Here is a 12,914-nt window from a genome sequence, read left to right as displayed (position 1 = left end):
CATCTGCATCGCCTCTCCCCGGCTACCCTGCCCTAAGCGTCTTCGATCTGCTCCACGCGCCCTGCCTTGCCTGCCTTGCCGCTCCTGATCGAATCTCGCTCGTCCGCCGTCGCATGATGGTCCCTCAGCTGCGTCGCCCGTGCTTTGCTGGGAATCGTGTCCTGGATACACCCTCTGATGATGTTGCCCTCAAACAGCTCGCCAATTGACTCGAGCCGCACGCCCTTGGTCTCGGGAACACACAGCACCGTCCACACCCCCATGGTAATGCACAGCGAGCCAAACAAAAGGAACGTTCCGTACGTAATGTTGTCCAGCATCAATGGCGTAATCTTTGCAATCACAAAGTTGAACAGCCACTGAGTCATGAGCGAGGCCGCCATGAGCAGCGACCGTACCTGGTTCGGACTGCACTCAGACGCCAGCACAAAAGGAATGGGTCCCCAGCCAAACGAGTAGAAGACAACAAACAGGTATACGCACACAATGGCAAAGATCGCGTTGCCGTCCAGGTCGCCCGATGGCGGGTGCACCGCTTGGTTGACCCCGATGTAGAACATAGCAAACGCTTGCCCGAGGGACCCGATGATCAGAGACCACTTGCGTCCGAGCTGCTCGGTAAACGCCATTAGCCCAATGGCCGTTACCACAATTTTGACAATGCCGTAGATACCGGTTGCCTATATAGCCACACCGTTAGCACCGTTTCAACTCCCCGTCAATACATACATATATCTATGTATGTACATGTACATGCAACAAGCCACCATTCGCACTTACAAATAAGCCCGATGATTTACCGGTAAGACCAATCTGCTGGAAGATCTGCGGGGCGTAATAGTTGATCCTAACCAAGGTCAGCCGCATTCCTGCATCTAATCGAAAAGATATCAGAGCCATACGAGTTTGTGCCAGTCCACTGCTGCCAGAACATGAGAATGACAACAAATGACGACCGGTAAAACATCTTTTTACCGGAGCAGGACGCCTTAATCTGGGCGACCAAGGGCATCTTCTCGTGTCCATTGAAGTCTGCGATAATCTCATCCAGTTCCTCGATGACCTCGGGGTCGTCGACCCTCTTGCTGCGCACTGTAGCCAGCGCCTGAGCGGCCTCATGAATCCGGTTCTTTTCCACCAGCCAGCGGGGTGACTCGTTCATGAAAATAATGCCCGCAAGCAGAATAGCTCCAGGCAGCATTTGCAGCGCAAAAGGTACCCGCCATTTGGTGGGATCAGTGGGGCTGGTGATGTGCAGAGCGATGCCGTAGTTGACGAAAAAGGACAGACAGATGCCCGTGACGTTGAAAAGTTGCTATTGTTTTTTTTTTGGTCAGTCCACCACATCTAAGCACCAAGTTTGATGCAAGCAAACATACCATGCAACCAATGCAACGGCCTCGAATAGCTCGAGGGGCATTTTCTCCAATGTAGGTAGGTACGACGGCAGAGATCAAACCAACTCCAAATCCACCAATCACACGTCCGACGTATAGCTGAGCAAGATTCGACGTGCCAAGACCGCATAGCGTCTGGATCAAGGATCCGACAATGAAGATGATGTCGGCGATGATAAGCGCCCATTTCCTGCCAAACGTGTCCGAGATGTAGAAACTCGCTAATGCGCCGAAAAAGCAACCTGCTTGCAGTACAGACACAATGTTGCCCTGTAGATTGGCAAAGTCGGGGCTGCCCTTGTGCAGGTTGAAGGAATTCTGGAACGAGTCCATGGTCAAGACACCTGTGCGCATCGCCTGAGGTTAGCATACTAAACAGCACCAACGTCCATTGTTACACAAGCCGCCTACCTCCGATCAAGCCAGTGTCCCAGCCAAACAGCATTCCGCCGAATGAGGCCACAGCAGTAAGCAAGTAGGCTCGGCGATACAACTTGATGTCCGCCCAGACCTCACCCATATTAAGCATCGCCATGATTCCTTTTCCCGTCGGCCGTCCAATATATTGCCGATAGCGATACACACATACACACGGCAGTATAAAAGAAGAGGAAAGAAGAAACGCGCAAAGCGTTTGCAATGATAAAGACCAGAGTAGGCGATCTCTCTCCATTTAAATAACAGTCGCCCCCAACCCCATCCAATTCCCAACGTCTCCACTAGGCCTGCCCTCCCCCCTCCCCCCCAAGAAAGAAGTACGAGCAAAACCCGTCGCAAAAGGTTCAATTGGCGCCGTGTGCCTGTCGGCACAAAAGACGGCACATGTGACGTCTTTTGACGCGCGAGCGGGGGGAGACCAGCCATGCGACATTCGTGGGGACTCCACCTTCAAAAGTCTATGTGTTGCCTTGACACCTAAGCGGGGCCCCAAATTCCTTCTGGCCTGAGCTGTCCCCCAGTGGGGTCGGCAACGTCGGGGAAGGGCACATTCATCCACTTTGTTCAAATGCCGCTGGCTTGCTACACACGCGCTTATCCGACAGAGAACAGTTATTATCGGATATGTATAGGAATGCTAATCCGGGTACCTGCGGTGTTGCGCAAAAGGAACAGACGTCATAACAAGCTTGTGGCAAGGAGCCAAAGCGGCGTGAGCGGTGTAGAGGCGGCCTCTGTACGGCGATGCATCTGCAGGTTACATCCTACCTCTGGCTCGGTACCGGCAAGTGGAGGGGGCCCTGTTCGCACACCCGTCTGACAGATTTCAGCCTCTTTTTTTCCCTCGATTATTCACACGTGAATTTGCAGCATCGAAGTTGAAGAACAGAAAGAGTTGCACCCATTGTGCGATGCTTAACCGCCATGCTTTCTTGATCAAACACCGATGCCAACAAGCCACAGCTGAGAAACGTGCTCGCCTCGCCAAGTCGCTCGCCATGCCCGCTCAAAGACCGACCCCGGATCCCACGTTTTGACTCCACATTCTTGACTCTCCGCATCAACATATGAATCATGGTGTTGATTGCCGACGTGCTCAATCTTGCATCTGGCTCATACCACTTGCACCACTCTTGCATGTATGGCACCTAGACAAAAAGAGATTACGGTATTGGGGTTTGTCATGATTCATCAATTAGTCTATGCAGTGCGTCTACGCTACCAGGCCTAGACCCATGCATCTATTCTATCGTCTAGATGTTCGCCTTCTCCGTCTTCTGCTCTGGTACCTGCGTCAATAGCTTATCGCTCGTAATGGCCGACTTGAGATTGTCCAGCACCAAGATCTCCATTTCGCGCTGCAACCATGTTAGCTTCTTCCTTGTTTTCTTTCTTTTCCCACACAACATACCTGAGTTTCAAACGTCGCCGTGCCAACATGAGGTAGCAGTACGGCATTCTCGCACTCCAACAGTCCAGGATGGATCTTTGGCTCCTCCTCGAACACATCTAGTCCCACAGTCCACACCTTGCCGCTCTTGAGCGCATCCACCAGGGCCGCTTCGTCAATCAACGCACCTCGCGCTGTGTTTACAATGACCACGCCATCCTTCATCTGATTGAATTGCTCTTTGCCGATAATGTGCGTAGTAGAAGGGTTGAGGGCCAGGTTCAAGCTCAGCACGTCCGATGTCTTGAGCAGCTCCTCAAAGCTGACGTACTTGGCGCCGTTTTCCTCGTTAGCAGGCAGCTGGCGGCGGTTGTGGTATTGTATCTTCATGCCAAAGGCCTTTGCACGGTGTGCGACAGCCGAACCAATGCCACCCATGCCCAAGATACCTAGCGTCTTGTTCTTGGGGTCGTGTCCGAGGGAAAAGTTGCCACGCCACTTTCCTATTTGAAAATGTCAGCACCTTATTTGCCGTTGTTGCAGATCCTGCTACCCACCGCTGTTGACTGCCATGTATGATTGCTTAATGTTTCGTAGGGCGCCGAGCATGAGCCAGATGGCGACGTCGGCAGTTGCGTCGTTGACTGCAATTGGCGTACTCGATACGGAAATGCCCCTCTTTGTGCATGCCGCAACGTCGATGTTGTTATATCCTGCACCATTGTGGCACACGTACTTCAGGCTCTTTGGTAGCGCGTCAAGCAGCTCAGCATTGAAGTCTCCAGTGATCGGGTTCGAGTCGTTACTCCTGTAGAGAGCGTAAATCCCGTCGAACTCGCCGCTCTTGCACTTGGAAATGAAGTCTTCGCGGTTACCATCGGGGTACTCGTATAGCTTGGACGCGACCTCGGCGCACTGCTGCCACTCTTTCTGCGCGTGTGACAGCTTGCCGATTAGTAGCGCGGCTCTTTGAGACATGATGTTTGTATGTGTGGGTGGGTATAAGGCAATGAGACCAAGGCTATCTGGACAAAGCAGAATGAAGGAGAGAAAGAGGCGGGAAAATGGCAAATGTCAACTCTAGAAAAGCGGCATTTGCATCCTCTTTATTGCACCGCCCTGCTCCGCCAACGGAGCTCTTCTTACCGGCCCATCTCGGACCGAGATTTCCACCATACAGATATGGCATGCAGTAATTCACTCATCTTGACAATAACATTTTATTTTATTATCGCGTTGTCATTGTTTGCTGTCAAGAGTATTTTGCGACAAACATTGAGTTTCTGATGCTGATACCCCGCCATGCTTCTCTCGGCAGCCCCGCCATCGTCATGGTGATTGCATACTCCTTACAACACACGCGCAGGTCAAAGGCCATGTAAGTTTCCATCTTGGACGATTTTACCAAGCTTAATATCAATTCTAATATGCCATTTCCAAAGACGTCACGCGACAACTCGCCAAATGTCCAGGCACAAGATCCAAGGGTTGGCCAACGTCATCGGCGTTTGACCTTCAACATTCAAATGCCGAAACACGACACGTGAACACACTGTCCAGCCAGCCAATGCGCGACACCCGATCAGAACAAGCGTGTCGTATATTACCTCATTAGGCGTCTGGTCTAACCTCGCCATCGGAGCCGAGGCGAATCGCCTATTTCCAATGTCAATCCTCCCGCTTTCTTGCATGGCGGCTCTGAGGCTAGGCAACAAGGCAGCCATGGACGTGAGCTGCCTGGTGCAGCCTGGCTTTGACATTGACTACAGAAGGAAATACAAATGACACTATAAGTATGCGGTTTATGAGAGATGTTTTGTAGTTGTTCATCTGGATTTACAGGAGAATACAGAATTGTACATATTGGCTACATCGTATAATTCCCCCCTGAGGTCTTCAAACCCATCCAAACTTGACCAAGTACACTTCCAACCACCACCCCCTAATAATCCCAACTACTACTACAACCTAACTACTCAAAAAAATGGAACTCAAAACCATCGCAATCCTCGGCGTACGCCAATCCTTCCCCCTCCCATTCCACCTTCCTCCCATCTAATCCATCCACCACACAGCCCGGAGGCCCCCTCGGCACCGCCATCCTCCATGAACTCCTCCAACAACCCTCCCCCACCTCCCTCCTCGCCGCCTTCTCCAACCAAGACGCAATCGTAAACTGCATCACCGGCAGCGCAACCCAGTATGCCGCCTACCGCCTCATTATTGACGCTGCCCTGGCCGCGGGTGTCAAATTGTTCTTCGCAAACGAGTTTGTGAGTGATGTGCGGAGTCCGCGGTATACGCGGTTGCCCGAGGGGTTTGTAGGGGCGAAGGCCAGGATAAGGAGGGAGTTGGAGGACATGGGGAGGCAAGGAAAGATGGCCTGGGTTGGGTTGAATGGCGGGGCTTTTATGGATATGTGTATGTTATCCCCCTTCTTCTTCTTCTTCTTCTTCTTCTTCTTCTTTTGAAGGAGAAAAAAACGCAATACTGATGTGTAAAATAGGGCTTACAAAAGGTCCTGCGGGCTTCTCCCTGCCTACATCTCACGCTCGCATTTATGGGACAGGTAACGTCCCGCTGTACTGGACCCCACTGCCCGTTCTTGCCCGTGCAGCCGCATGCATGCTTCGCAACCCAGAGCCAGTAATGAATCGCGCCATTCATATTTGTCCGTTTGTAGCGCGACCGGGTGAGCCCTCGTGTCTTACGCAGCGTGGGTTGCTGCGTGTGCTGGAAGAGGAGTTGGGCACGAAGTTTGAGGTCGAGGAGGTGGATGTGGAGCGGATTTTTCGAAATGCAATGACGGTTTTGACGAGGTATGAGAGGGGGGAGCCTGGGGGAGAGAGGATTGCGCAGGCGGTTAAGGGGTTGGCGGTTTGCAATCAGTTTTATGAAGAGGAAGTGGGTGGACGGGGGTCGTTTAGCGACTTAGTGGAGAATGAGATTGTGGGGGTTGAGATGATAGATGTGAGGGATGCCGTTAGGGATGCTATCAGTCGGTATGGAAGGGATTGTGCTGTTGTTGAGGGTATGTTCAGAGTGCAAGCTTGTGAAGTTGAAGAAATTTGAAAAACGTCCTTGGAAGGGCATCATATCTCCTTATATTCTGTCAATCAAATGAAGAAGTCACAAGATGCAGAGGGGCATGAATTTATCCATTGTAAAAAAGATTTTTGGCTGGTAATAATCTTTTGTTCTATGCTCAAAGTCTCTTCCCAACACATCCCTGTGTAAATACCAGCAACCTCCAAAAAATGCCCATAACAATCAAGAGCGATTCCCCTACCCCCATACCCTAGAATCACTGAGACGGTCTACCACCAAAATTCTGACCTTGGTACTGGTGCATGCCCGGTCCGTGTCCGTGACCTGTATCCTCACCCGCCGTCGAGTCCCAGTCCCACTGATCCATCGTAGCCGTAAAAGGATTCGCATAGAACAAACTCATCTGCGGCTGGCCAAACTCGTGCATGCCCGTATTCGAATTATGCAGAAATTCAGAGCTGGGCGCGTTATTCTGGTAGAATCTCCTGGCGTCGGGCTGCGGAAAGTAGGGCATACTATTCAACTCATCAGGCCCCGGCCATGCATACTCCATTTCCTGTAGCGGATACGGGTGACTTGCTATTTGGTATGACTGCTGCGAGTCAGGCTGTTGCTGTAATGGCCCATATTCCTGGCGGCCAAGTGCTTGATGGTGCTCTGGATGGGGCATTTGTTTCTTGGTAGCGTCTTCTGGTCGTTGTCTGCTGAGCACCTTGGTGGCGACATTGTATGCGCTCTCGCTAACCGCATCAACAGTCTTCATCGAGTGAAGCCACGCTATAAGCTTTTCGACACAAGATGTCACGTGAGACTTGTCGATAGTCAAGTGGACACAGTCCAATGAAAGCTCGATCAAAAGCGGGGTGAGGGCCTGCATGACTGCATCGCACGGGTTAGCCTAACAGTTCATGTGGTATACTAAGGATGCATACTCATATGTGTAGCGCACCACCAAGGACCGTTTGCATAGAACCAAGAACGCTTCGGGACATCTGGCAGTAACGCTGCAATGTCGAGAGCTGCTCCAATACAGGCTTCAGCTGTCTTTTGGTTGAAGCGCGAAGATTCGGCGCTCTGTCCTTTTATCCGCTCATCCATTCTACAAACGCATGGTCGAGTGATGCAAATCTTGGCGTTGTAGTAGTAGAGATAGAGTAGCAAGCGCTCGCGATCTAAACTGTGATCAACAGTGGCAGCAGCAGCAGCAGACGCGCCCTGTGGCAACCATTGTAAAGCCCAGGTTTCAAGTTCTTCAGAAAGCGAAGTAATCATGCTCTGTGCGCCCTTCCACGACCTGGCAGACCTTCGTGGCGAATACAGCCCAGCGAGGATCTTGTCCATGAGAATGTCGAGCCTGACATAGGCTGGAGCGAAGTTGTCTGAATTTTGTGCAGCGCTCTTCTCCCCTGTAGAAGAGCCAGAGCCACGGCTGTATACCGAAGTAGTGGTAGAAACATTGCCTGTTGTGGCTCCGCGTGACTTCAATTCCGTCTCGGTCCTGACTGTACCAGGTGGGGGTACTGTGCAGTCGTTGGCAGATATTACCCGGGGGCGTCCCAATATTGCAGTAAGAACACATTCGATAGAGTTGAGCGCCCACCACAGCTCAGCTAATGAGTTTCTCCGGTCGTTGGGTATTGAAGGATTCTCATATCTAAGGTGCAGACCTGCAGCCTGCGCATGTCGGATAGCCATACCGATCATGAGCCAGGCTCTGAGCACCGTCTCAGCAAGTGTTTGTGTCTCCGAATCTGTTATATTTCGCCGTAGTTTCGAACGTACCTGCTAACGTGGCCGATTGTGAGGTAGTATAATGCAAGAAGTCCAATCGCCTGTACGTCATCAGAAGGGTGTATTTAGTAATTTATGGTGCTCACCTGTATCAGTCGCTGCTCCGGGTGGGAAACGAGAGCCCTTATGTTTTGTAGCTGTAAGAGATGGATCGCTCTCCACATGTAGACCAGATGGTCGCGATCGTCCGCTCGCCACTCAGCGTCGACTAGATACGAGTACCGCGCACCAATGGCGAATACAAGATTCATGACAGCTTTCCACTTGGAGCACACGTTTTCCGTAACTCTTCCATCCTTCTCGTTGAGATAGACTTGTAGTTGTTGCTCGAATTCATCGTCGACAAGCTTGAACGGACTATGCACTGCATGCTTGTAGTAGCCGAACAAACTTTGAGCTGTGCTAGGAGAGGGCAAAACGTCGGGATCATCGATCTCGATATCAATATTTGTCTTATCGAGGTAGAAATAGTAGTTGGTTGCAGAGTTCGCGTTGGCCTGCGTATGGCCACTCTTCTGTTGACGCCCATGGAGTGCTTCAGCACGCTGGTTGAAGGCTTCTGCACTGGCTCCAGGCGGCCCATAGTCCGAAAAAGAAGACTCATCTTCAGGTTGTTCCACCTGGGACTCGAGTGCACGCAACCATTGGGCTTGCGAGTTACGGCCCATGAAGCCTGCACTTTCCGCCTCATTCACACGCAAAAGATCCTCCTGGACAAAGTCCAAGTCATCGTTTGACCCGACCGAGGCCGAAACAAGCGCCTCTCCGACATCTGCTGAGGTGGAGCTCATGCCATCGTCATCGAAATAAGAGCGTTGTCTCTGGCGCTTGGAATGTGACACAGAGGGTACCGAGGGGGTCAGAGGCGGAGGTGTGTCGTCTTCAAAAGACGCCAGTACTTCTTGGATTTTATGTTTGCCTTTCTCGTCCAGTTGGCTACTAACATCGTTCAAAAGGTCTGTCAGAATCTGCACCTTGCGTAACGCGCTTTCTCCTGTGTCAGCAGAAACCGCGGAGCCAGCGGCACAAAGTCTACGCACCCTCGGAGGCGGTCTTTGCGCTCCTGTTCATAGTGGCACGCATGGTCCTTTCCCTGGCGCTGGCAGTTGGTACAGCGCGGCCGGTCACCGGAACATTTGATTTCTGTTTGTGGTCAGCAAGCTCTACCTTCCAAGACAATATCAGCCACTCAGTCAGAGCAAAAAAGCAGCTGAAAAGCAAAGGTTTAGCTGGAAGAGAGGCCCACTTCGCTTACGGCACTGTGTACACTACTGGCTGTCAGCTCCGGCCCAATAATTATCGGAATGCCAGGACTCACGGCTTTGCTCACTACGTCGGTACGGGGACGCTGAGGTCGCGCTGTAGCAGGCAAGTGGTAGTTGATGTTTTGTAATCGTGGAATGGCCACCTTTGCATCTGGTCTTGACCAGGAGCTCAAGTGCTCAGGTGGATAGTGCTGCTGCGTGTTGTCCATAGGTTTAGGGGCCTGGACGGAGCGCTACTGGGGGAGAGATGGCAGCATATCGCTAGACAGGCTGAGTTGATGCCGGGGCTGAGGAAGTAGGAAGCTAGGGCAGAGTGCGTGTCTATAGCAACGGCCAGGTCCAGCCGTGAAATCATTAAGCATACATGTATTTGGTCCAGATTATACTGGGTAGGAAGGAGAGGATTGGGGGATACAAAGCGCTGTGATTGGTTAGGACACTCGTACCGTAGCCAATCACGAGCAAACCGGCAATGTCACGTGTCAGCAGCAAGTGGAGCCACATCAAGGTACGCGGGGCACATCGATGTGATACAACCGATTGTGGTATGCTGTTCGTGAATCTAGATTTACTCGAAGGTTAATAGTCTTGCCTGTGTTACTGTTCTGGGGTTGCTTTTGATGCGAATCACACATGTACGTCGTTCAAAACTCAACAAGGCTTTGGGCACTGACACACCCCACATGGCTACCCCCACCATCTAGGATTGCAACATGGCCAAATATAATATAAGACCTAATGTTCTTGCTTCCGCCTGCTAGAGCACCCGCTTGCTCAACTCCCGCCAATGCTTCATCTTAGCATCCCGTGAACGTGCAGCAGACTACAAGGGATCCGACGGAGCAGCTCTTGTGTCGTCTCTTTTAGTCCGTGGACGATTTTTTAACCTTCCAAGGAACACAACGAGCCAAGTTCCCAGGAAGGAGGTATCCAGAACGTGGACAAGTCCCGTGCTCCCACCGGGAAAAGGAATGGGACGCCGTGGAGGACACTAGACTTTAACCAGAAACGAAGCAAGATAGCGTGTCGCCCAGCAGTTTTCAAGAAAACTCTGCATTCTTTAGCTAACTATCTCCGAAAATTCGATTCGAGATACCAAAAATGGCTTGATTTATCAGCCTGTGCTGACATTCGCGGAACCTTGTACCGAGTGAGGTTTCTCTGGAGAGGCTAGACGCGCGAAGCCATAGTATGTACATTTTGGCCGGATCCACAGAGATGTAATGGTGGTGAGAATTTGTATCGCTAGGGCACATCTGTCCGTGTAAAATCAACACCAAGATCTTACTTGTAGGGTGAGGGTCGATTGGCACATAGCTTTAAGTTGATCTTTTTACGTAGCTTCCTATGCACGGACGCACACTAAACCGACGCATCCGAGGTCCTCTGAAAGTGCAAGCAGTCGACCAGTGCCCAACGCTGTGTTCCATGCAACAAACAGCCATATCGCCGGTTGTGTCGCATCCAGCCACAAACCATGGCTTATGATATGAAGAGATCGCGTTGGCCGTTCAGATGATTCTTACCGACTACCATAGTATGACACAGATCAAAAAAATATTCTAGAAATTCTTATGCAGTTGTGAGCTAAGTCAAGCCTGGAATAAAATAGTATATACAGAAGAAGATTCTAAGAATAAACAGCACTTTTTTAAGCACGGCACATGCGGCCATCTGTGCTGACTTTCCATGCCTCGCTACCAACACCCTTTAGGATGTAGAAAACACCCCTGGGGTCATACTTGGCCTTGATGGCCTTCAGCTTGGGGTAGTTGGCACCAAAGAATGTATCTTGCCAGTTCGGCTGCTGGAAATCAGCCTCGTTCAGGTATGCGCCACTGCCTGGAGTAACGGCTTCGAGCTTGGGCATGAGCTTGGTGGTCATCTTCTGCTGGTCGGCCTCCATGGTGGCCCAGGGAGCGGTGGAGTTCCAGTTTGTGATGAGTTGTTGCTGGATCAAAGCATTTCTCCATGCTGGGAATACACTGTTTGGGGGGTTTCCAGTGGGCTTCTTGTAGTTCGCTGTGCTACCAGCAAGCAAGACACCCTCTGCGATGAGCTCTTGATAGACTTTGACAAGGTCCGCAGTGTTGTTCTCCACAACATCACGGGGAATGAGACGACCGCCAAACTGGTACCTGTTGACCTCATATGCTCCCTGTGGGAGAGGACCCATGTAGCGGTCGTAGTGGTCACGGTAAGAGAGCTCACTGTAGACAATTGGTGGGGTAATGCCAAGGTCTGTGAGAGCCTTTGCAAAAGGCGCAAGCACAGTGTCCTTGACATAGGCGGATGTAGAATCCCAAACAGTGACGGGCTTGAGGACAATGTACTGGGTGGAGACCAAGAAGACCACCATAGCACCAGCATCGACCATTCCTGGAAGGAGCTCGATAAGCTTGGAAGTGGCTGCGGCAAACTTCTCGGGGGTGGTAGATGATGCCAGGAGTTGCATAGCAGCACCACCAACCTTTTTGGATGGGTATGCCTTGACAGTCATTGAAAGGACAACAGCATATGTGCCGCCGCCTCCTCCACTGAGAGCCCAGTAAAGATCAGAGTTCTCGGTTGCTGAAGCAGTGAGAATCTTGCCTTGAGCAGTAACGACCTAGAAATAAATTATTAGCCATGGTTCTTTTCGCTAGTAACACAGAGTTTCTCACGTTGAAAGACAAGGTCTGATCAGCACCAAGACCAAAGGCAGTGCTGAGAACACTATGACCACCACCTTGGGTGAATCCTCCGGCCAGACCAACAGTGGCGCATTCACCAGACACAACACTCATGTTTTGCTTGTGTGCCGCCTCTAGCAACTCATTGCCCATGACTCCTGCACCGACAGTGACAGACGGGCCAGTGTAGTAATTATCCGACCAGTCACCAAAGGTAATGCTCTTTAGACTTTGCGTCCAGATAGCAAGAGCGCCGGCTCCAGTGGAGCGACCAAGGAAGTCATGTCCAGTGTTGCGAACGACAACACGAATGTTCTTATCCTTGGCAAATTTGAGGGCAGAGACGACATCTTTTGCCTCCGTGACTTTGACAGAATATGAAACATAGTTGCCCAGGGTGCAAGGGATGCTCCTATCGGAGAATGGATCGCAGCTCTGATTGGCAAAATAGGACTGCATAACCGAATGCGAGGACGGGGTACTGCCAAGACGTATCAAAACCATATCCAGGAGAGTAAGAACGTACATAACTCTTGTACTTACTGGGTAAGAGGGTTGAGCCATTGTGACTTCAATGCGCTGCAAGCGTCGGCATCGTACGTTGGGTCGTGACATGGCGAACCGATGGGGACAGTCGCTACAAGCTTTCCGTTGACAGTTGAGTTAAGGATCGACCATGCTTCAGTAGTTGGCCAATCGGCATCTCCTGGCAGACGGTAGCAGTCTGCTGCAGCAGCGTCTGCAAGGCGAGCTAATTGTAACGCTCCAAGGAGCAGTGCATTCTCGGCGAACCTCATCCTGCAGTGAAGAAGAAAAGTATTAGATAGTAGTAGTGGTGGATTCAAAAGAACATGTTGCAAGCCCTTCATATATACTCGTTGCTTGCCTGAACGTTCATTTCGCACTGCCTCGA

The 12,914-nt window shown here is 51.2% G+C and overlaps 5 protein-coding genes across 5 annotated transcripts; 1 reads left to right on the top strand and 4 right to left on the bottom strand.

Moving 5' to 3' along the window:
- Positions 1–32: 32 nt before the first annotated feature.
- On the bottom strand, positions 33–1,932 carry PSV08DRAFT_397706 (general substrate transporter; the record flags this gene model as incomplete). The annotated part of the gene is made up of 6 exons (XM_066093541.1): positions 33–680; positions 730–735; positions 781–847; positions 903–1,315; positions 1,380–1,639; positions 1,809–1,932. 6 exons carry the CDS (start codon positions 1,930–1,932, stop codon positions 33–35), a joined length of 1,518 nt encoding a protein of 505 aa, XP_065949896.1.
- Positions 1,933–3,004: 1,072 nt separating this feature from the next.
- On the bottom strand, positions 3,005–4,372 carry PSV08DRAFT_192296 (D-isomer specific 2-hydroxyacid dehydrogenase). Its single transcript, XM_014219360.1, has 3 exons — positions 3,783–4,372; positions 3,247–3,728; positions 3,005–3,193 (listed from the first exon to the last, which is right to left on the bottom strand). The coding sequence occupies exons 1-3, from the start codon at positions 4,201–4,203 to the stop codon at positions 3,089–3,091; spliced, it is 1,008 nt and encodes a 335-aa protein (XP_014074835.1). The 5' UTR covers positions 4,204–4,372; the 3' UTR covers positions 3,005–3,088.
- Positions 4,373–5,209: 837 nt separating this feature from the next.
- PSV08DRAFT_397704 (uncharacterized protein) lies at positions 5,210–6,392 on the top strand (the record flags this gene model as incomplete). Its single annotated transcript, XM_014219361.2, has 3 exons — positions 5,210–5,239; positions 5,301–5,646; positions 5,732–6,392. 3 exons carry the CDS (start codon positions 5,210–5,212, stop codon positions 6,295–6,297), a joined length of 942 nt encoding a protein of 313 aa, XP_014074836.1. The 3' UTR covers positions 6,298–6,392.
- Positions 6,367–9,538, bottom strand: PSV08DRAFT_357707 (fungal-specific transcription factor domain-containing protein; the record flags this gene model as incomplete). The annotated part of the gene is made up of 7 exons (XM_014219362.2): positions 6,367–7,152; positions 7,206–7,987; positions 8,056–8,105; positions 8,151–9,051; positions 9,105–9,207; positions 9,320–9,332; positions 9,383–9,538. The coding sequence occupies 7 exons, from the start codon at positions 9,536–9,538 to the stop codon at positions 6,530–6,532; spliced, it is 2,628 nt and encodes an 875-aa protein (XP_014074837.2). The 3' UTR covers positions 6,367–6,529.
- Positions 9,539–10,912: 1,374 nt separating this feature from the next.
- PSV08DRAFT_192285 (uncharacterized protein) lies at positions 10,913–12,838 on the bottom strand. The gene is made up of 3 exons (XM_014219364.1): positions 12,545–12,838; positions 11,993–12,482; positions 10,913–11,937 (listed from the first exon to the last, which is right to left on the bottom strand). The coding sequence occupies exons 1-3, from the start codon at positions 12,796–12,798 to the stop codon at positions 10,981–10,983; spliced, it is 1,701 nt and encodes a 566-aa protein (XP_014074839.1). The 5' UTR covers positions 12,799–12,838; the 3' UTR covers positions 10,913–10,980.
- Positions 12,839–12,914: the final 76 nt, after the last annotated feature.

This window comes from Bipolaris maydis (genome assembly GCF_028858645.1).
Source record: "Bipolaris maydis strain C4 unplaced genomic scaffold PSV08scaffold_1, whole genome shotgun sequence".
NCBI lineage: Eukaryota > Fungi > Ascomycota > Dothideomycetes > Pleosporales > Pleosporaceae > Bipolaris > Bipolaris maydis.
The sequence above is the reverse complement of the archived record's forward strand: the minus strand, read 5'-3'. Positions and strand labels throughout refer to the sequence as shown.